The 23631-nt window shown below is 48.2% G+C and overlaps 1 protein-coding gene across 7 annotated transcripts in view; it reads left to right on the plus strand.

The window, feature by feature from the left end:
• The window catches only part of MTMR14 (myotubularin related protein 14), a 46523-nt gene that overhangs the window by 17342 nt on the left and 5550 nt on the right, over positions 1 to 23631 (plus strand). For all 7 annotated transcript variants that reach the window (XM_081159425.1, XM_081159423.1, XM_081159424.1 and 4 more), the window contains 10 exons: positions 2841 to 2911; positions 3512 to 3586; positions 8476 to 8542; positions 9750 to 9835; positions 10095 to 10171; positions 10430 to 10466; positions 13812 to 13882; positions 14666 to 14724; positions 14899 to 15037; positions 15651 to 15830. In XM_081159425.1, coding sequence (XP_081015551.1) covers positions 2841 to 2911; positions 3512 to 3586; positions 8476 to 8542; positions 9750 to 9835; positions 10095 to 10171; positions 10430 to 10466; positions 13812 to 13882; positions 14666 to 14724; positions 14899 to 15037; positions 15651 to 15830 — 862 coding nt within the window. The remainder of the gene's footprint in view (positions 1 to 2840; positions 2912 to 3511; positions 3587 to 8475; positions 8543 to 9749; positions 9836 to 10094; positions 10172 to 10429; positions 10467 to 13811; positions 13883 to 14665; positions 14725 to 14898; positions 15038 to 15650; positions 15831 to 23631) is intronic.

The raw sequence follows: 23631 nt of genomic DNA on the forward strand, positions 1-23631 counted from the left end.
TTGCGTGCCATTCTGAGTAGTGTGATGAAATCTCACGCTGTCCCTCTCCGTCTGCCCCAGATGTGCATCATCTCTTTGTCCAGCTTATCCACGTTGTTTACGCTATACCCGCCCATTAGCCGTTTAGTAGCCATCTCAGCTATCAGATCAACCAACTGTCATGGTATCGCACTGCTTGTGTTCAAGTAACCCTTATTTTACTTAATAATGGCCCCAAAGCATAAGAATAGTGATGCTGGCAAGGCAGATATACCAAAGAGAAGCTGTAAAGTGTATGTACATGTAGGAAACAGTACATATAGGGTTCGGTACTATCTGCAGTTTCAGGCATCCACTGGAGGTCTTAGAACACATCCCCCATGAATAAGGAGGGGCGCTGTAGTACAGTTTTGACTGTGTAAGGGGAAAAGTGCCTACACAGAAGGTCGAGAAGGAAATATGCTAAAATTGTAAGATGATATGCTGTGAATTTTTGCCCTGTTCTTCCCAAAGTGTTTATAAATTACATCTGATAGTTGATGTATTGAGGGGTGGGTGGGAGGAATCGATAAAAAAAGAGCCACAGGTCGGGGAGATACTATTGCACATACAGATAAGGGGACAGGAGATGCGCTTTTTTTTTTTTTTTTTTTTTAATATATCTTTATTGATTTCACAGAGAGGAATGGAGAGGGAGAGAGAGAGATAGAAACATCAATGATGAGAAAGTCATTGATCAAACCCACAACTTGGGCATGTGCACTGACCGGGAATCGAACCCCGATCGCCTGGATCCTAGGTTAACGCTCAACCACTGAGCCACGCCCAGCCGGGCAGGAGATGCACTTTTTATTTTCTATACTTATATTCTTGAATTTCTTTGCATGCCTGTATTGCTTCATAAAAAGGAAAAGAAACAAAATTACCATTATCCAAACCAAGTAATGAAATGTCCTTTGCTGAGGTTCAAGGGTCTCAGTTGAGCCTGCTAATGACCTTGAATCCAAGATAGGAACTATGATGGTATCAGTTCTAGTTCTGTCAAACCAACTTGTGCTTAGACTGGCCCTTGAAAGTGGGAAGTGTTCTGAGAGCATTTCCCTCAGGGAACTGAAATAGATGGGACTGAAAACTCCCAGCATGAGCCTAATTTGTTTCCTCCTTGAGTGTGGCTGTTCTCACCCCACTTTTGGTCCCATTCCTCTTACCTCTCACTAGGTTCAGAAGCCTGTTCAGGTAATGAATGTTAGAAATTGCCCTGGGTACCAAGTCTATTTTAATTCTATTTGTTTCTCACAAAAAATTGCTTCTGCATCATAGGCTGGTCAGAACTCATCCTAGAGCCTGCAGTGTTGATTTGAACAGCTCGAGTTTGGGAAAACAGCACTTCACAGGAGCTCTGAGAGATAATTGATGTCTTCTAAACCTGGGCTCATAAGCTCAGGCTCTCTGTCTGATATTTATATTTCTTCTTTCTCCCAGTGAGCAGCTAGGAATAGGCTGAGGTGTTATAGCTGAGGATTGTTTCCTGACTTTCGAGTCAGAAGTGAGGTTTGGGGGATTAGAGTGCAGAAGTGTGTAGGGATGAGAGCCAAGTCTACAAAACATGTGAGCTGTGCCTCCAGACCTTCATCTCCAAAGGAACCTTTTCTTCTTCCCCTGGGGTGACCTCAGACAGGAACTTGGTTCAAGAGTAGCTATAGGGAGTTACCTGTTAATATTTTTGGCTTGTAGCCACTTCAACGGAATTTGAACAACTGTTTTGCCTTTGGGGACTTCACCAAACTGGGACGTGTGACCAAAGTCATGTGTCCTCCAAAGTTTGTGTTGGCCCTGGTTGAGGAGCTGAGAGGAACTGCAAGAAGCTATTCTCGAATTGCCTTCTCCCATCCTGTGGCTTGAAGCCGCAGCAGCACGTGGGTGCTCCCTGTGCTGTGGTGTGAGCAAGCCTCACCCTTCCAGAGCCAAACAGTTGGCTGAAAGCTGCTGCCTGGCACTGGGCTCTTGTTGCAGCAGCAGCACTGTGGTCATATGCGGCCATGTGAATGTCACTTGCACCAGAGCTGAGCGAGGCATTTCATACGCGTTATTCCATTTTATCCTTAACTGCGTTACAAACGAGAAGATCAGGGTTTAGAGAATTCAGCTTGTTCGCAGTCGCGGAGCTAAGCGAAAGCTGAGATTAGAAGCTGGGAATGTTGCCTAAGCCCTTTTCTTTCCACTTTTCCTCTCTATGTTCCTGTGGGTTTACGCTAGTGGAGTTTCTTATCATTTTTCCAGTGAGTGATACAGAAAAGTGCGTCTTGGCCAGGTTTGTTGGAGATGGAGGAGTCTCTTGAGCGCCTGTCACAGTTCAGGCACTGTGGCCCACTGTGTGTTACAATGTTCAGTCCTCACTGACGGCCTGCGAGGTTGGTATTAGGGCAGCGGGGGAGTCATCTTCAGTAACTACATAAATTGCCGAGATAGTGCTGACAGGGCTCACATTGTAAGCCACGTTTTTTGTTTGCTGGCTGTTGACACTTCAGGTGCATGTGGGACTGGGGACCTCAAATGAGGGAGAAGTCACCAATAACCAGTGAGCACAGATGGAGAGAGATACAGAGAGGCTTGCAGGCAGGTTGTGCGTCCTTGGGAAGGCATATAACTAGAAACCAGAGTGGCTCGGAGGCTTGTTCCCTGCCTCTCACTTGCCCATTCTAGTCCCCTCTCCCCACCCCATGTCAACTGTGGCTTCATCTGGGGCCTGCCAGTGTGGAGACGTGAGTGAGCTGGTGGCCCCCTCGGTCCTGCAGAGCTCAGGGGCATCTCAGGAGACTGGGCTAGAAAGAGTGTGCCATAACTCTGCCCTTCTTTTCCAGGCTGTGAATTTTTCAAGGAATATAAGGATCGGGATTACATGGCTGAAGGGCTCATTTTCAACTGGAAGCAGGTATGAACAAAGCATTCATCACCTTGGGCCTTCTGTTTCTTCGTGAAGGGAGACCATGGAGAACAGCTAGTGATCTTTTTGGCGAAAACAACTGCCTTTTCTTCTCTTTCCTGAATGAGTCTCATTGTTTTCTCTCCCTTTTCTTGTATATACATGTTTACATTCTCATCATACATACTTCCCTTTCCCCCTTTAATTTCTCCCTTTCTTTAAAGGAGTTTTCAAGGACAAGTTAGGAGAGTCTTTCCTCTTTGCTCCACCATCTGTGTCAAGAGTGGGACCAGGATTCTGTTCCTTTCCCAGTCGGTGGGAGCAGGCCACAGGAGCCTGCTGGAGGCTGAACACAGGTCCGTCACAGCTGTCTCAGCAGTAAACAGACGGCCAACTGAAAACTCCACTGGGCAGAAGTACCTGGTCCCTTTCATTTTTAAGCTCTCATTCCCAGAGTAGCACAGACATCTGGCTAGGAGAAGGCAAGCACTGTGGAGGGACATCCTGGCCGTCTGTGGTAGCCACACCTTCAGGACCACAACCTGCCCTGTTATCATCACTTCTCCTGGTGGCCAGCCCGCATCTCACAGGTGTCTTTTCTGTCCCCAGGACTACGTTGATGCCCCACTGAGCATCCCCGAGTTCCTGACTTGCTCTCTAAACATTGACTGGAGCCAGTATCAGGTGAGGGGCCTGACTCGAGCAGGGCAGAATAAGGGAAGGGGCCAAGGGAACCCTTGGTGCCTGCCCCACAAGTCCCTCATGCAGATGCTTGAAGGCCTGGCTGATGCCCTCTCACCTTTCATGGCCTAGGAAAGGAGGAACTGCTTCTCTGTTTACTCTCTCTCCTGATTTGCTCTTGGCCCAGAAAATCCAAGCTTCCTAAACGTGACTCACTCAAAGATTCGTGTCCACCAGGGGGTTCTGTTTCCGGAGGACCTCATGGTGTCTGCTTTCCAGCTCTGGGCTTTAGTGACTTTTCATTTTTCCTTTTAAATGTGTGTTCTGCCAGAGGAAGTGCAGAGCTGCCTGACCTCATTTGATTATAGAAACTTCAAAATTATTTCCATTGTGCTCATCTCTGTCGCCATCTACCTGGAAGAGGCCCCAGCCTTACTGGATGGATCCATCTCTCTGCTGTGTTTAGTCCACTGCAAGCCCAAAGGTTGTCAGCAGTCTCCTTGCCACTTGCTTCAGCCAGGACAAGTGACCTTGTTCTCCCACCACCTTCTCCATGTCTGTTCCCTCTGCCTGGCTGCCACCTCCTGACCTTCTCTTGTCTGGCTGACACACTGCCTTCAGGATTTGGCTCAGGTGTCCATTCCAGGAAGACGTTCCTGATATCCCCTCTCCCCCACCCCCAGAGGGTCAGATGCCTATATCCACATTCCCATTGACCCCTAGGCATAGCTATCATGGAAGTTTCCACTGACCTGTGGTCACTGATTTAGAGACCTGCTTCCCTGTCTCCAGTAGACAGCTCCAGGAGGACGGGAACCATGGCCTATGCATGCCCGGCACAGAAATGCACAGAGCCTACAGCTGGGAAGGCTGAGCCAGTGAATACCTCGAAAACTGTTTCCCTCCTCTCTTTCTCCACCCCAGGTCTGGACAATTCCCATCCAGCCTGGAGGTCTCCTCTCAGAGAGGCCCGGCCCACCTGTTAGGCAGCTAGGTGCTCCCATATGACCTTTTGTTTTCCTGATAGCATGTGTTCTGTAAAGGTAGAGGCTGTGGTTGCATTGTTTTATCTTGTACATCCAGCCCCTAATCACAGAGCAGATGCTCCAGGACTGTTTGAGTGAATGAGTTAGAGTGGTGTCAGGTCTTCTCTATGCAGGTGGTTCTACAAGAGAGGGAGTGTTAGGAAGGAGAGCAGGCCAGTGTTTGTTGTGCCCCATAAACTTGGAGAAGGAATAGGTTGGGGAAACCCCTGTTGCCTGAACTCAAGCCCCAGGCTGCACCTAGATTGATTGGCCAAAGGAACCAAGAGGCTTTCTTCTTAATTTATTATATGCAGAGGTCTCAAGTAGGCCCTACCCCAAGCCACACTTATTCTCCCTCTGGCACATTCTTTCTCCTTACATAGATACAAACTAGATCTGATAAACTACTTACTCATCAAGTAAGGTGCAACTGTAGGCGTTCGATATGTTGACACTGCCAAGGACATTTGTGTCTAGAAAGGAGTCCTGTGTGTGAGAAGTAGATAGAAGCCCTCGATTTAGGCCCCAGCTTGCTCAGCCTTTCTTGCAAGGCTCTGTGGCCTTGAGTAATGACCTCCCTTCTACCTGAGAGTGGAGTTGACAACAACTATTTCAGCGTTGTGGCGAGGTTCAAATACGATCACTGTGAAAGTGTCCTCTTAACTGAAATGCCAGACCGATTTTAGTGATGATAATTAAGAACTAGGCTACTAGCTTGCTAACTCAAGGGAGTGAACACAAATAACATTTCAGGCACAAAGGTAGAAGGTCAGGGTTTCCTCCCACGATTCCAGCCTTCCCAGTTGCTCAACTGGTTGGTCTCATTGGGCCCCCTACCATCCTCTTCCTCAGCCAGCTGTAGGTCTCGCCTTTCAGCCCTTTCAGTATGGGGGTCCAGGACTCCCATTATTCCTCATCTCCCAGGTGATCTCATTCATCATTCAGTCCATTAGCTCACTGCCAGGTTGCCCAGGCCAGGCCTCTCTTGGTGATCTGCATCTCCATTGCCTTTCTCAAGTGTCCCTCTGTGTAGCCACCTCAAACGCAAGCTGTCCAAAATGGAATTGGCCACAACCTACAGTGCCACCAGGCCCTCCACCATTTATCTAGATACTCAAACTCAAAATTTGGGTGCTTTTCTCTCCCCACATCCATTGCTACTTCCCATTAATTCTTAAATCTCTGTCCCTGGTGACTCTCCAGTGTTGTTGTTTTTTAATCCTGCATATTTTGTCTATTGATCTTTAGAGAGAGTGGAAGACGGGTAGAGAGACACATCGATTGGTTGCCTCCTGCACATGTCCTGACCAAGGCCAGGGATTGAACCCTTGACCCTGCGGTCTGTGGGCTGACTCTCTAACCACTGAGCCAAATCAGCCAGGGCTCTGCAGTTCTTCTTGTCTCCATCTCTTAGCCTAGTTCAGGCCACTGTCATCTCAGTGAATCTCGTGTCTGAACGTGGGGCACATTAAGGGGTAACTGGAAACAGTGAATGTAAAGCACTTGAATGGGGCCTCACAGATAGCAATCCTCAAATCACGGAGCAAGGTCATCGTTGTCATCCCCTTCCCTAAAACCCACCACTGACTTTAGTCCAAGGACTCAGCTCCCCACATCCCAGCCTTGTTTTTGTGACTGGCCATCCTCTCCAGCCACATTGGCCTTTTAGCCCCTATGGAAAGAGTGCTTTCCAGTTTGCACATGCTATGTCTGCTTTCCCTCCCCTCTTATACACATGTCACCACCTCCAGGAAGCCTTCCCTAATGGCCCCCATGGATCAGGCTAGGCTCACCGCACCAACTACATGGTCCCACAGCATCCTAGAGGTCTTCTTTTAGTCAGCACACCTGCAGCAATTCACTTTGCCTTCCCCTTCCTACAGCCCCATGATGGCTTAGGTCATTGTTGAGCACTGCGTCCCAGGGCCAGCCCCTCAGTGATGGCCACAAGTGGGAAGGCACTTGTGGCAGTGCATGTGTGGGTCTTGCTGCCCTCCACGCGACCACATTGAATTCCATAGAGGTCTGCGTTTTCTTTCTGTGCCCGAAGACCCCTTCCAGTGTCCTCTTCTCCTCAAGCTAGCCCTTGCCCATGAATAGGCAATGAAGGAACGTTCTACAGGTGTATCCTAGTCTCTAAGCACTAAGCCTTAGAGATGCAGAGATGCCAAAATGGTCTCAGTACTTGCTGGGCTCAATGTAGAGAAAGAGGCAACAACAAAACCATCACCTGCATAGTAAAGGTATTGACCAGTGGCCACAGTAGAGAAGATAATGGGACTGGGCCTTTGCATAGGAGTTTGCAGCCAAGCAGGAAGAGTACTCCAGTCATAGACATATAAGCAGAGGCATGGTACTTAACTCTGCACCCAGAGACCTTTTCATGGAGCATGTCAGATAAGAGGGTCGGGTGAGCCTAGATTTTAGTGCATTTCCCAGGTCTTCCTCACATCCTGCAGTCCCCTCAAACTTTTGTTTCTTTGGTATTGCAAGAAAAGTCCCTGCAGTGTAGCATGTGACTAAGAATGTGAACTTTGAAGTTTGGCACAGGTGGGTTCATGCCCCATCTCAGCTTAGCTCTGTGACCTTGGGCCTTTACCGACCAATCACTCCCCAGCCTGTGGTTCCTACCCCAGCACTGCCTCTCCCTGGTTGTCAGGGTCCCCTTCAAATAAATAACCACCATGGTTCCGCAGGTTCCAGTCCTTGTCTGGGTCGTCACTCCTAGCTGCTGCAGTCTTCCCCCAGCCCACCTGACTTCCCTGGGCTTTGTGCTACATAGCTCCTGCTCCTGCTTTTCCTCACGTTTCAAAAATGACAGCTCTGAGGAAATCTATTGGCTGTGGTGTGTCTGACACGTGTGAGCCAGATGAGTGGAGACCCTGTGCTCCTGTGGGTAATGACTTTATTAGTGCAGCACTGCAGCACTGTCTCTGGAGTTGCGGAAAGTGGGTCAGAACTCGCCAGGGGCCTTGGGAGGGTCAGGTAAATGAGCCTGTTTTAAATTCCTGGGAAAACCATTCCAATTACAGGTTTCGTGTTCACCCTCCCCCCGGGAAGTGCTCTCTCACTGGCATTCTCCGCCCTCTTTGCACAGCCCTAGAACACTGATACACAGTTGTGTTGAGAGGCTGCTCCTGCTAGGGGGAAAGGGGCTGCAGAACTGGGTCAAGCCCCGCCTTGGAATTCCAGATTCCGAGGGGACTGTTTCTAAGAGTATCTGGTCTAGGCCTCTTGGGCTAGAACAGAGATCCCAATCTCTTTACAGCTTTTGCCTATTTTTCATCTCCCACCTCATGGGCCTCCTGTTTTAAAAGATTCTGTCTGCCAAACAGACTGCATTTATTCATCAAAAGACAGAGTATGCAGTGACTAGGAGTAAAAAGCGAATGAAACATAGTTGGTGAGAAGGTTAATCTTTTCCTTGGTTCCTGTGATGTGATAGCAGATGAAGGAATGGCTCTCTCTGTTTGCAGCAGTGGCCACCAGCTCAAGGCTCTTTGTTTGCTTCTAACCCCTGGAGAGCCATGTGGGGAGCCCAGGGCTTAGAGGAAGCTAATGGATGACTGCTGCTGGAGGGTGTGGGGCTGTGGGTTGCCCAGGCCTCTGCATGGCTTCCCCTTCCTCACTGTCATGTTGGGATAGAGCACACTGAGTAAGGGGGAGCCGCGGGGTGAAGGTGCAGGGAGAGGTGGAGGGAGCTCTCAGAATGGGGAATGAAGTCTCTAGTTATCTGGGATTTGGAACCAAGAGCCCTGAGTATTTGTTGCCCCAGAATTACTCTTAGCGTTTTATTTTTTAAATACTTCAGATTCTCAGTCTGAGTTAATCTATTCCTAGACCCCTTTTCTCTTTCTTCCCCTACAGAGTTGGGACCTGGTGCAACAAACACAAAACTACCTGAAACTGCTGCTTTCCATAATTAACAGCGATGGTGAGTATGCCTGTGCCTGAGCCCTCAGCCATTGGATCTCCTGGCTATTCCCAGGTCGTGACACTGAGAATGTGTGTTTGCTGGGGCCACACAAGTCTATTTTGCTCTATGGTAGAAGGATTTGGGGATTCCTTTGTCCGTTAGCAACTTTATTCTGTGTCTTTAAAACCCTAGTAAACAAAATTATGAACTTGTTACTACCTGAACCACACACAGGATGTTTCTGCACTGGGTCACGTGACCTTTGAGCATCAGTGTTGTGTGGGGGACCGGAATGGCCTCTTAATTCAGAAAGATGAGAGAAAATCAGTCCTGGCTTCTTACTGGGCACATGCAAAAGCCCTTAGAGGCCCAGTCAGTCCACCCTAGTTGGCTGTTTTGATTGGATGGGCCTTGTGTCTCTGGGGCAAACTGATTATTACTTATCAATATCAATCAGGAATTCCATGGGATTGCACTCACTTGAACAAGTAGAAATATATTAACTTATATAACCAACAAGGCCTAAGAGCAGAGCCATTTGCCTAACAAATACCACAAAGAATCTCCATTTCTCATACTCACTGTCTAATTAGCTTCATGACCTGCAACCATCCCAAACTTGTTTCCTTCCATCTTAACTTCCCCAGAAGAGAGAGACTGCTTCTGTCCCAGAGCTCATGTTCATTGGCCCAGTTTGGGTCAGGTGCCCATCTCTGAACCTGTCACTGTGGCCAGGTTTGCAAAAAAGTCACATTCCTGTCCCTGGAGCTAGGCAGTGGTTCTCTATCTGGGGCAGTATAACCTCTGGAGGGGGCTTCTGGAGAGTTGGGAACTAGGGAGGGGCCACTAGCATTTGGCGGGTATTAACCAAGGATCCTAAATGTTCTTGGGACAGCCCTGCACAGTGAATTGTCTTTTCTGAAAAATGCTGAGCAGTGACATGCAGATCAGCCCCACCTAAGTGACCTGGGAAGAGTGACCGTCCAGGCATTACTGCTTCTCTAAAAGTACTCAACTATAGCAGAAGAAAGAGATGATGCAGACGGATGGGTGTCCACTACCCACCCCTTGTGGGACTAGATTGGAGAGTCTTGGGAAGGCCCACCAGGAAGAGGGAGACCAGGGGTGGCCTGGCTCTCTCACCAAGCCAAGGGGGTGACATATTTCCTTCTCATCAGCTATGTTTGCTTCTTTTCTGGGCCTCTGTTCTGTGGTTCCTGAGTAGATGACAGCGGGCTGCTGGTACACTGTATCTCAGGCTGGGATCGGACCCCCCTCTTCATCTCTCTTCTTCGCCTTTCCTTGTGGGCTGTGAGTATGGATGGGCTGGGCTGTGGGGTCAGGGAGCATTCAGAGGCCCCTAGCAAGATCTACCCTTTGGGAGCAGTAGGACTGTCTCCAGAAAGTAGAAGGCTTGGAGTGAGGTGTGTTTAACCCTGTTTCTGGGGCTTTTGGGTAGCCTTGTTGTCACTGGGTTTGTGGTTGTGGTTCAGCTCCTGGAACGAGGAAGGTGCTTTGTCGTGGGAAGGCATCTTTCTGATCTCGGCATGACCCCCCCCGTCTCTTCCAGGATGGGCTTATCCACACGTCCCTGAAGCCTGCTGAGATCCTCTACCTAACGGTGGCCTATGACTGGTTCCTCTTTGGGTAAGCCTTTTGGGAACATCAGGTTTTGGGTGGGGGTAGTGCCTTGAGAGTTACGTTTCTGTGTGTATATGGGTGTAGTGGCTTCTGTGCCAGTGTTGGAAGTGAGGAACCTCCCACCCCCTTGAGAAAGACTGAAAGGTGCTGGTCAGGCCCCACCTGAGGCTGTGGTGTCAAAGCCACAGTCCCTGTGACTTGGGTTGCCGTTTGCCCTCCTGTCTCGGCGCTGCTGTCTTTGACCTCCTTGCCTTTTTGTTGCAGGCACATGTTGGTAGATCGGCTCAGCAAAGGAGAGGAGGTGGGTACTGCTCCCACTCTGCGAGCACATGCCAGGGCTCAAAGTTTGGGCTCTTTTACTCACAAGAGGGACAGGATGGCGGTCTGTTTCTATCCACACTTTAGGGCAGTTCCTTTCCTGGTGTGTACTGGGATTAGGAAGCATGGCAGGAAAAGCACCAGCACAATAGCCTCGTTCTGAGCTCAGTTCCTTTCCTGCACTGTGGAGATAATACTTGCCCACACACTACCTGTGACCTTCCCGTGTCAGTCCTTTCCCCTTCCTCTTGCTGCCGTCCTTCTCACACATGATCTTGTTTTCTGCACTCAGCTCTGGAACCAGTTTACAAGTCCTTTCCCTGCCCCTCATCCTGCAGCTAAAACCCAGATGCTCTTCCTTGCCCCCTCCACTCTCATCACACCCACTCGGCAACTTTTAAGTCCCAGAGCCGTCCATGCAAGCAGGGTCCTTTCCTGCTGTTTCCCACCAGCCCAGCCCCAGACCAGGCATGGCCAGCTGGGCTCCAGGGCCTACTTCCTGTCTGAGGGTTGTCCCTTCTTCCTGCACTTCTCTGTCCCCTCCACACTCCATCTTTTTTGTTGTTTTTCACAGTCTTTACATCTTTAGTATCCTTGTTTTCCCTGCACACAGACCTAGAGTCTGGCCTGAGTTTGAATCTGAGTTGTCCCACTTGTTACCTGGGTGACCTTGGGTACTGTGATTAACCTTGAGTCTCCTGCTGGGAATCATGCTGTCTCACAAAGAGAATGAGTCCATGTGCCCAGCGTGGGAGCTGTCCCGCAGTGTTAGCTCTTTTTCTCCTGCCCCTCTTTCCCCCCCTTGTTTTCCTGAAGCATCTTTCTCTCTCCTGAGGCTGCCTTCTTTTCCAAGCATCTTATCTTGTGCCTCCTTCTTTTGTTCCTCCCTCATAGCTGCTCCTCACCCCTTCCAAATCTCTTTTTACAAGGACTTATCGCATCTGCCAGGGCTACAGAGCTCATAAGCCAGCTCCTCAGAGGCCTCTGTGAACTCTGTTAGAGGCATTGACTTTGGCATTGAAATCGGCACGTAAAGCCCCTTTGCACTCTCATTTTGAGACTCACTGGCGCTCCAGGACATTCTGCCCTTCATGCCATCTCCTCCACCCCCAAAGCAGGCCAGATTCTGCCTTCAGAGACTCTTCACAAAAGATGAGGCTGAGCCTAGTGGGGTCTGGATTTAAACCCTGGCCGTGCTTTGGCTTATACAACCCTCAGCTGGGAGGGTTGGTCTTCAGGGTGTGGGCTTTTCTCTTACCCCCATGAGACACTCAAGACATTAATGCTTTTTGCTGCAGCAGCCCCTCAAGACAAGGAGCCCCCCATGGCCTGGAGCCTCCTCTTCATCTTGGTGTGGGGGCATGAGGGGAGATGGTCGGTGGGGATGGTGGGTGGGGGGCTGAGGGGAGGGGGCAGCTGCTATATTTGAAACAAAGATGCAGGACAGCATTTCATATGTAACCATTATAATGTTTTTGCTGTTTTTATAATTCTTAACCCTTTTGGGGGGTGCTGGGAGGTGGGGTAAGAAGAGCTTCCATTTGTCCAGTAGATTGCATGATAGGGCATGGTTGTGTTGGCAGCAGCTGCTGGCAAGTCTGCAACAGCCAGCCCACATGTGCTGCCTGGGTACTAACTCAGGGGAGCCCATACCCCTGGGTCCCTGAGGGTCATGGCTCATCCCTGGCCAGTCTCCTCTGAGGCCTCTCCTCTGCCCTTCCCCACCCCCATCCCCACCCATTCTTAACCTTACCCATCAATTATTTTAAGACACCTCTGTTTACTGTGTGGCACCCAGGCAAAAGATGCTCCACAAATCCAACTGTTATATTTGGTAGATTAGACTTGACATTATTGTAAAAAAAAAAAAAAAAGAAAAAAAGAAAGAGAGAGAGAAAGAAAGAAAGACATTGATGCCTTAAAGAATAAAAACAAAAAACTGAGGCCTATTAAACAGCACTCTGTTCCTCTCCCTTGTCTTTGAGGTTCACAGCACATTAGCATATTAAAGACTAAAAAGTCTTTGGTGAAAACACCTGTTTAATTTTATGTAACAACATTTTCATACTGACCTGATGCTCATTTTTAAAAATATATATATATTGATTTCAGAGAGAGGAAGGGAGAGGGAGAGATGGAAACATCAGTGATGAGAGAGTCATTAATCGGCTGCCTCCTACACGCCCTCCACTGGGGATCAAGCCCGCAACCCAGGCATGTGCCCTGATGGGGAATCGAACCTCGATCTTCTGGATCATATATCAGTGTTCAACCGCTAAGCCATACCTGCCCTGGCTGATGCTCCCTTTTTTTTTAGGAAATCAAACAGGGCTCTTGGATACCATGAGGGGTTCATGGACTGTACCTTTCATGATTACTGGGGAGTTTAAAAACTGCAAAGACTGCCTATCCGGTGTGGCTCAGTGGTTGAGTATTGACCTATGAACCAGGAGATTGAGGTTCAATTCCTGGTCGGCACATGCCCGGGTTTTGGGCTCGACCCCAGTAGGGGGTGTGCAGGAGGCAGCCGATCAGTGACTCTCGCATCATTGATATTTCCCTCTCTCCTTCTCTCTTCCTCTCTCTGAAATCAATAAGTATATATTTTTTAAAATCCCCAAAATTGCAAAGACCATGCCTTGTGTGCATTTAATGGAGGTCCACCTGACTGGGGCAATGGCTGGAAGAGAAGGGCGGTGGGCATGTGGCTGGAGGTCAGCAGCCTTCTCCTGTCTGCCCGCTTCAGGCTTAGACCTGCCCCTCACAGCTCCTGAACAGTGCAGGCTCTGGGCTAAATGGTGGCTGCCCCTCGCCCCTGGTTCTCCTGAACCACTAAATCTGGGCACCCCCCAGGTCTACAAAACCTGATTCCTCTCCCTTCTTTTGTGTTCTTTAATTTGTGTTCATGTAATCTCCTTGCCTCAAATAATTCCTCCCAGCTGTTCTTTCTTAGCCTCTCTCCCCGGGGTTCTTAGAGGCTGAGGGGCGAAGCTCCGGTGCTCGTCATCCTTTTCAATAGCTTGAGAATGTGGGTGTTGAATCTGAAGAGTTTGAAAAATCCCTGACTTACCTTCGTGCGTTCCCAGGAAGGAAACATGATCCCTTCCTTCCTCGTCCCAGTCTAAGTGCATTTGCCGGGCCTGCTAAGCCCTCTCTACCACCTGTTCCATTTATAGACCAGAATATCCAGCAGGGCGCCCCAACAGGGCTACTGTCCAGCAGAGGTTGACCGGGGGGTCTGGCTGCCCTTTCCGGGGCATTCTGCCACCTAGTTTCCTCTCTCTAGAGAAGGCTATCTTTTCATGTGTGCTACTTTTTGTTTCTTTAGATTTTCTTCTTCTGCTTCAATTTTTTGAAGCATATCATCTCTGAGGAGTTCTCTTCTCTGAAGACTCAGAGGTAAGGAGAGGCCTGCTTTCTCACTCTGGGGCCAAGATGCTCTGGGAAGGGCCACTGTAGGGCAGGCAGGGTCTCACTTGCCATCTTATCCTGGCCCAGCTTGCCTGCATGCTTGGCAGGCTGGCCTTTTCCTGCCTTCCCTCTGAGGCCAAGGTAGGGTCCCTGGTGAAGGCAAATGGGTAAAGTGGCACTTCTGCGTGTGACGCAGGGCTGGGGTCAGCCTGCAGTCATACTATCAGAAAGGTTTGGGGCCAGATGAGTGGTCTTGTAGCTAGAAGGACAGGTGCTTCGCTGTAGGAAAAGCCGGCCCAAGGACAGGAGGACTTCTAATTGCCCACAACCCAGCCAAAGAAACCAATTCCTCTGCCTGAGTGGTTTGTTGCCCTCCCTGGACTACTGCAAGGTGTTTATGCACCACTCACTGTGCAGCCCATCACTACCAGCAGAGCCTTCTCCCAGTCTGGGAAATGCAGGAGTCTTGCCCACAATTGCCCTGTGAGAGCTGGTGTCTTTCCTGAGTTCCCTTGTCTTTTCCCTTGTCTTTCAAATTCAAGCTCCTAGTGTGTTTGGCCAGACTTGAACTCTTAGGGGCCAAGCTGACAGGGAGGAGGCAGGCTTTGCCTGCAGTGGGTCTGGCATTTTGCAATACTTTAGGTAGGACCTATCTCCATGAATTGCTAAGTGAGTTGGAGCTTCTTTCCCAAGTAGGCAGCATGAGGGTGGGAAGGGTCAAAGGAGACCCCAGCCCAATCTTGAATTCACCATTCTGGGTTCTGTTTACAGAAGGAAGAGTTTGCCAGCCCGGGATGCAGGCTTCACCCTGGAAGATATCTGCATGCTGAGTGAGTCATAGGCCCCAACAGATCTCCCTTCCTCTGTGCATCTTTCTGAGTATAAACCGCACAGGAATTGTTTGTTCTAGAAATTTTTTTCTCCAGTTATATGGTATGGAAGAGGTAGGGGACCAGTACTGGGAGAAGATAATGTGCTGAACTGATGGCATTGGCGTCTTTCAGGACGAAAGGACCGTGGCAGCACCACCAGCCTTGGCAGTGACTTCTCTCTGGTCATGGAGAGCTCCCCAGGAGCCGCTGGGAGCTTCACCTATGAGGCCATAGAGCTGGTCCCTGCAGGAGCGCAGACTCAAGCAGCTTGGTGAGGAGCCAGGCTGGAACTAAGCTTGCTCACAGCTGTGGCCTAGGGTCACCAGCCCCAGGGAGTCTCAGGAACAAAGGGGCCCCTGACAGTAGGGCTGAGAGCACAGCTCCATGCCCTGCTGTCTCTTCTGGGCCTTGGAGGCCAGCCATCTGGTTGGTGAGGGGCACTGCCTGTGGTTGCCCAGGAGCATAAAGGGCTGGGGCTGCCTGTGGGATCAAGGGAGAAGTGACAGTGTTGGGTGAGGGAAAGCTGAGTGTTAAAGGAACTCCCTGGGGAAGCTCCCATGTATTATTTGCCTAGGAAATGGGGGGCCAGTTTGGAAAAAAAAGAAAACGAGGTGAGTACAAAATGATGATTGGGAATTGGGGACTTGTTTGAGTCAACTCTTGAGAATCAAGAAATCTGAGAACCTGATGTCTTTCTCCCTATACAAATGGCTCAAGATTTTGTATAACATTTGGAAGGAGGGGCCGTTACTGATCTGTTAGTTAAGGATATGTTTTCTAGCATGTGCTCTGAGGCCAGTATCCGTTTTTTGGATGCCACAGTCCTTCGATGAAGACCCAGCTCTTGCTGCCCATGGCCAACAGCCCTACTCTTTCCACTGCAGGAGGAAGAGCCACTCATCCTCTCCACAGAGTGTGCTCTGGAACCGGCCGCAGCCCTCAGAGGACCGCCTGCTTTCCCATCAGGGGCTGGTAGAAGCCAAGTCTTCCAGCTCCTCCTCCTCGAACCATTCTGACAACTTTTTCAGGATAGGTAGCAGTCCTCTGGAGGTCCCCAAAGCCAGGTGAGGAGCTCCAAAGCCTCTAATGGTGGAGGTGGCTAGCCCTCCCCTCTTAATAAGGCTGGAGAGTTGGGTTCCAGCACATGAGGTGGTGCCTCAGGTGCTGCCTTAGGACAGGGTTCCTGGCATGCGGCCTGGTGGGCAGTGTACCCAGGAGGTTAGGGGAAATTGACAAGCTTGCGAACCAACTCACTATTATGAGGATGGGTTAATGATTGGGTACAGAGCAAGAGCTGGTTTGTAGAGTGGTTTGAGACTCCTTCCCAGAACCCTAGCAGGTGAGGAATTCAGAAGGTGTAGTGGTTGTGATGAGATGGGTAGAGAGTCAGGGCTGCCTTCACCCATTGCCTTTGGCAGATCTCAGCCCACCATCCACCCCCTTCCCTGTGGACCTCACATTCTCATTAAAGAGATGGATCTAGATATTTTGAGTCTCTTCTGGCTCTCACATTCTATGTCTGAATTGGTGGAGCAGTGAGGAGAACAGATAATAGGGAGCAGGCTACATGTGTGAGGCAGGGCAAACCTCAGGAGACTGCATACCTGGAATGAGAGCAGCTCAGCCATGATGGACAGGTGTGGCTGGATATGCTGCAGGAATGACATTTCCTAAATGAGATTGAAGCTGAGCATGGGCAGGGACTTAGGTTTGAGGGATTGCTTTGCTTCCTAAGTCCTTTGAATTGCTTTGTTTTCTAAGTCCTTAGAAATGTCTGACCCTTCTGGAGGGAACAAAGCAGTGCAGGACTTAAGAGGACCCTAATAAATTCTAGAGAGAAACGGGCATTTAGCAGAAAGAGCATAAGCATTGAAGTCCATCCTGGATATGAGCCCAGCTTTGCCAGAGTTTTAGGCCTTTATTGTAATAGGCCTATACCAAGGAGCCCCAAAGTCACAAGCATATTAACAAGGAAAAACCCAAAACTTCTGGAACTCTCCTCTCATCACCAGCCTCTGGTTTTTCTCTATGGGCAGAAGCAGGCAATGAAAGAAGATGGGGAAGATCCCCTCCCCATGTAGGCAGAGCAGATCAGATGTAGAGCTCCAGACTGCACTGTCCAGATGGGTCTTAATGCACTTACCCCTGAAGGTGAGCCCTTCAACTTAGAGCACTAATGTGTCTGCCAGTGCTGTAGCTGAGTCTATTAAACAGAGACCACAACCCCTCTGAACCCACAGGAGGTTGGTTGGGGGCGCTGAGCAGAGATGGTGTTGGGCAGCAAGCCTGCATACCTGTGCTTGTTCACAACTTCTGTGTATGCCAACTGCTGTGCCACCTTTGCATGCCCAGCTTTCCTGGGGCAGGTCCAGGGCTGCTGCAGCACTGTGTGACTCTCACCTTCTGGGCTGTAGCTCTTCCTCATCACTTCTGCCTCCTTTTCTGCCTGTGCAGTTTTGCTGGACAACTGGGAAGGAAACAGGAAGATTCCTGTTGACCTCTGAGGCCCTGTCCTGGTCTTCTCTCCAGTTGCTGGGGGCTCCCCTGCTGAGGCAGCAGTCTATCACCTCTTGCCACACTCCAACTTTTTATTATTCCCTTCTTCCTGCCCAAAGAGCCTACCTTCAAATCTTGTGATAGTTTTCCTGAGTCTTACCGGTGATTGTCCACCTGACTGGGTGGCTCAGACTCTTATGGCCAGCCCAAGATAGCAACCAAGGCCCCTCCCTCAGACTGAGAAGAGTCGGGGTATCCTCTGGCTTCTCAGCCCTGTGTGCCAGAGCCTGGCTGAGGCTGGGACAGCTGGACCAAAGTGGGACACAAAGCCTTGGAAAGGCGTGAGGTGGGCTGCTGGGAGGTGTTTGATGACTCTGCTGGGCTATTCTGGGAATGCCCACTTGGAGCCTGGCTGGCCTGGCCAGGCGACGAGGTTCTGGATTTTTTGTTTATTTGCCAGAAGTTTTGAACGACTAGATTATTCAGATTTGGAGCATTCTAATTATGTATTTCCATTAACATTAAAATTAATTTAGTCTTTTTTATCTTAAAGTGCCTGAGGGATCCCATCATTAGCTTCCCTTCTTCTCTTAGGTAACAACAGCCAATCAGCTTTTTAATGCAGTAGGGGGAACTATATGGAAAAAACCTTAGTAAAGCTATCTGTGGCAGCGAAAATTCCTCTCATAATGTGAATTCTCTGGGTTTCGTGTGCTCCAAATTCCACAGCATATCTCTTAAAGCAGGACTTCCCTATAAAAGGAATTGGTAAAGCTTTGTTCAAAGAGAAGTAGATGTTGGGTTGGGAAGAAACTTCTGTAGGGGTACTTCTTACCCAGCCCTAACCCATACCCCTCACCAGGAAGACGTGGCCTATTTGCATTACTAGCTGCCACTGCAACAGCTTCTAATTGAACTACATTTCTGGACCATTGTTAAATCTCTCATCAGCTACGGGGCTGGGGGTTGGGAAGAGGCAGGATCAGTGCTCCAAGCTCATATGCCTCCCCAAGCCATGGTTAATAAGTAGCCCAGCTCCGTGTCACCTTGGTCTCTGCTCCAGAGTCAGACATCTTTAGGCATGTGGGGTTGCTAGCACAGCACTATCCATGCCTGAGGATGAAAGGTGCCATCACTGTGCCCAGCATGAAGCCAAGCTGCCTGAAGAGCATATCAACTTGGCTGAGGGTCACCCAGCAGCCTGGTTAAATAGCTAAGTAGCAGCGTAGGAACCAGCTCTGCTGCCCAGCTAGCTGCTCTTCCCCCATCCTCCATCACCTCCTAACTGCTTGTTATAAGCAGTGAGCTCTGTCCCAGGCTGTGTTGAATGAAGCAGAGAAGCCAGATTGCTTTCTGCAGTACATACGGTTCCTGTCCCATGTTTGATGTGTTCTGGCATGGGACCACAGCTCCAGACCAGGGATGAGTGTGAGAAGCCTAAAGGCATTGCCAGCTCGAGACCCTGAAGAGAAAACTTGGAGCACCAAAAGACCTCTTTGGACTGTTGCTGAAATTTAGAGGTCCCTGGTTGGGTCACATGCATGCCTGCTTGCATGTGCCAATGCTTAAATGCCAGGCTGGGAGAAAGTGATGTTCCTTTTTTCAAATGTGATAAATCCCGTTTTAGCCGTCTCTGAAGACAGTTGCTTTGTGAATTCAGGACCTTGTTGAACTGAAGCAGTCTTCCCTTAAGGCCCCATTCTTGGAGGCGTTCACTTGGGTAGAGGCTGTGAGATCATCTGGAGGCTTAGAGGTTGGTGGGGGTTTGGTGTGTAGATGAGGTGACACCCAGCCCCCTCAAAGTCTAGGATTCTAGATCTTGGCTCCAATATTCATTCCCTGCCTGACTTCAGGCATGTCAATTGATAGCTTTGAGATTCTAACTTCTTATCAGAGACTTAGGCAACTCCTAGGTCCTTCCTAGCTATGTACATTCTTCATCAGCCATCAACTCAGGTGCAAGTATCAGAAAACCCATCACAAATGGGCTTAAACAGTAAAGGAAAATATTGGTTCATATGGAGAAATACAGTGGAAAAGGCAGCCTTTGTTTTTTTCCCTTGCCTTCTTCTACATGCTCTCTTTGTCTTCTGTCCAACTCTGCTAATGGTGGCCAGTCACTCCTGGGATACCCTGCTTCCTTCCTGACGTCCAAGGATCACATGCTGACCTCTTTTCCAACCATAGATCAGAAGCTCTGTGCTTAATTTCAGTTGGAAGTTATGTGTCCGTCCCTGAAGCAATCCCTGAGGTCCCTACCACCCGTTCGTCGTCAGGAAGAAAGAACAGTGTGTTACGGGGCTAGCGCTGCCTTTGGTCAGACCAGGTTTCTCTCCCAACGTTGTCACTTCCAGCTTTTTGACTTGGAAAAACCACTTTCCTTCTGAGCTCAGGTGTTTTATTTGTTTGTTTGCCAGGCCTTGGTTTACATGTCTTGGTTTATGTGGCTTTAGAGGAGAATGGGGAGTTTTTACATAAGTGAATTTTAGAAATAAATGAAAATTTTTCCATATTGCCAAACCTTAGCCTATTTTGATGTATTTTTGACCGGCAGGGTTCTAAATGCATTACTGACTGCCCTGTTTTCCTTTGTTTTTTATTTTTCAGGTGTACAACCCAGTGGTTATACATTTATATAAATTGCAAAGTGATCATCCCGCTAAATCTAGTACCCATCTAACACCATATGTAGTTATTACAATATTATTATCTTCCCTGTGCTGTACTTTACATCCCCATGACTATTCTGTAATTGCCAATTTGTACCTCTCAATCCCTTCACCTTTTTCACCTAGCCCCTCAACCCCCCTCGCATCTGGCAACTGTCAAAATGTTCCCTGTATCTATGAGTCTGTTTCTGGTCTACTTGTTCATTTATTTAGGTTATTAGATACCACATATAATTGAAATCATATGGCATTTGTTTTTCTCTGTCTGACTTATTTCCCTCAGCACAATACCCTCTAAGTCCACCCATGTTGTTGCTGATGGCTACATTTCATTCTCTTTTTTTATGGCTGAGTCATAGCCCATTGTATATAAGCACCATTTCTTCTTTATCCATTCATCTGTTGATGGACATTTAGGTTGCTTCTATATCTTGGCTGTTGTAAATAATGCTGCAGTGAACATATGGTTGTATATGTCTTTTCAATGTTGTGTTTTGGGTTTCTTTGGATAAATACCCAGAAATGGAATTGCTGGATCCTTCCTTGTCTCTTGTTATAGCCTTTGTTTTAAAGTCTATTTTGTCTGGTATAAGCATTGCTGCCCTAGCTTTTTGTTTGTTTGTTTCCATTTTCATGAAATATCTTTTTTCATCCCTTTACTTTAAGTTGTATGTATCTTTTGATCTGAAATGAGTCTGTTATAGACAGCATGTATAAGGATCTTGTTTTGTTATCCATTCAGCCACTGTATGTGTTTTGACTGGAGTATTTAATCTATTTGCATTTAAAGTAATTATTGATATGTATTTATTGCCATTTTTATTCATATTTTTTTCTTTTTCTTAAAGAAGACCCTTTAGCATTTCTTAGAATACTGATTTGGTGCTGATGAAGTCCTTTAGCTTATCTTGTCTGGGAAGCTCTTTATCTGTCTTTCTAAATGATAATCTTGGTTGTAGGTCCTTGCTTTTCATCACTTTGAATATTTCATGCCAGTCCCTTCTGGCCTGCAAAGTTTTTGTTGGAAATCAGCTGACAGTCTTTTATGGGTGCTCCCTTTTAGGTAACTAACTTTTTCTCATCTTTTAAGATTCTCTTTGTCTTTAACCTTTTGCATTTTAATTATGAGCCTTGGTGTGGGCCTCCTTGGGTTCATCTTGTTTGGGGCTCTCTGTGCTTCCTGGACGTTTGTATCTTTTTTCTTCACCAGGTTAGGGAACTTTTCCATCATTACTTCTTCAAATAGGTTCTCAATTTCTTGTTCTCTGTCTTCTCTTTCCGGCACCCCCAAGATGTGAATGTTGGTACACTTGAAGTTGTCCCAGAGACTCCTTAAACTCTCCTCATTTTTTGGATTCCTTTTTCTTTTTGCTGTTCTGATTGGGTGTTTTCTGCTTCCTTATCTTCCAAATTGCTGGTTTGATCCTCTGCTTCATCTACTGTTGATTCCCTGTAATGTATTTTTCATTTCAGTTACTGTATTCATTTCTGACTGGTTCTTCTTTATGTTTTCTATCCCTATTTTTATGTTTCCTGTCTTTGTTGAAGTTCTTGCTAAGTTCATCTGCTCTTCCACTAAGTTCATTGAGCATCCTTATAACCCGAGTTTTGAACGGTGCATCTGGTAGACCGCTTGCCTCCATTTCATTTAGTTCTTTTTCTGGAGTTTTGTTTTGTTCTTTCATTTAGGACATATTTCTTTGTCTCCTCATTTTGGCTGCCTCCCCATGTTTTTTGCTGTGTATAGGTAGAGCTGCATCATCTCCCAGTCTTAGTAGAATGGCCTTACATAGAAGGTGTCTTGTAGGGCTCAGTGGCGCAGCCTCCCCACTCACCCAAGCTGGGCTCTCCAAGTGCATCCCCTGTGTGGGCTATGTGCACCCTCCTATTGTAGTTGTGAGCTCACTATCATTTTTTTTCCTCATTTTTTTTAAAGAACATATTCTTTTTTTTTTTTTTTACTATATCTTTATTGATTTCAGAGAGAGGAAGGGAGAAGGAGAGAGAGAAATAGAAACATCAGTGATGAGAGCATCGTCATTATTCAGCTACATCTTGCACGCCCCCAACTGGGGATGGAGCCTGCAACCCGGACACGTGCCCTGACCGGGAATCAAACCTCAATCCCTGCATCCTAGGTCGATGCTCAACCACTGAGCCAAGCCCGGCCAGGCGTGAGCTCACTATCTTGAATCCCGTCTTTGAAGTGGGAATAATGATCCTGGATTCTGTGTGTGTTTAAATGAGATAATGGAGTGAAATACCTGGCACATAGTAACTACTCATCTTTTCCATAAATGCTCAGTAAACTGTAGCTGTGATTAAGGATCTGTTCTTCTCAGTCATGTATCTGAGGGCCAATGGGACATGTCAGGGCACTGCCTGGTAGGTAAAAGGCCAAGCCAGATGTGTTTTTTCTTGCTTCAGCTTGTGTGGGTTGGGCCAGTTCTGCTTGTATGGGTATATTTCTACCTCCTAAAAAGGACTATCTTAAAGACTCCTGCCTGGCCCTGCCCAGTGTGGCTAAGTTGGTTGGAGCATTGTCCCGTGCACTGAAAGGTCGTGGGTTTTATTCCCAGTTAGGGCACATACTCAGGTTGCTGGGTTTGATCCCTGGTCAGAGTGCGTACAGAGGGCAGCCAATCAATGTTTCTCTCTCTCTCCCTTCCTCTCTCTCTAAAATCAATAAAAACATATCCTTGGGTGAGAATTAAAAAACAAAAATAAAAAGTATATAAAAGACAATTCTCTGAGTTGGACCACAGCAAGTATCTGGTAGGAGGTGGGGGAAAGTTGGGAGTTGCAGCTTTCTTGGTGCTGTGAAGAGGGCCTAGGCCATATCCATGTAAGGGAGTGAAATGTTACCAAGAAGCCAACCTCTTAGACCCTCTGAGCCACAGGGATGTGAACAGATGACCTTAGAAGCAACATTGGCTCCAGTTCTGCAGTTTGAGGGTAGCTTGGCCCCATGTTTCCTCCAGCTCTGTAGATAGATGAGGAGGAGCTCAGGCTTCTCTTTTTTTGCTGCAGTGTTTATGCTTGAGAAAGGGTATGGGGCAGAAGAGTATGGGGTCTTATTAAAGATGGTTGAGTTACTTGTATACTGAGATTGACTTGAAGTTTTTCCTTTCACTGGGTAGGTATAGGTGCTCCCTTCTGGTGACCATTTCCTTTCATCTTTAGGTGTCCCTTTTAGCCAGCTAATCCAAACTGGCACTTATGAGCACCTCTCTGCTTAGCACGGTCCTTTGCTCTCAAACCCAGGAGCTGAATGGTGGTTTTGCAACCCTTTCTTTGACCAAAATCTCAAGTAGGAAGACTCATTTGGAGCCTGTATGCTCACTCTTGAAAAAGATGGCTGCTTGCTGAGATGGCTTCATGTCCCCTGGGATCATGTACCCTGTTGCTGTCTGTGCTACCTCCTCCATCCCACAGCTGTCACCTGGCTGCTCCAGGTGTGGTTCTTGCCTGGTAGTGCTACCTGCTGGACACTGGGGAAGTAAAGGGAAGTGACTAGCCTATGGAACCAGGAATCCTTACAGGGAACTTCACTAACTACATTCCATCTGTCCGCTATTTTCCCATTGGTGGTCTGAGTCTCTGTGAACCTTGGGGGAGTAAAGTTGGGGCATAAGAAACCCTGGTGGTCCTTTCTCCAGGAGTGCCTCATTCTGCCAGCGTCTTCTACTCAGCATCCCTT

This window comes from Miniopterus schreibersii, assembly GCF_964146895.1.
Source record: "Miniopterus schreibersii genome assembly, chromosome: 15".
In the NCBI taxonomy this organism is placed as follows: Eukaryota; Metazoa; Chordata; class Mammalia; order Chiroptera; family Miniopteridae; genus Miniopterus; species Miniopterus schreibersii.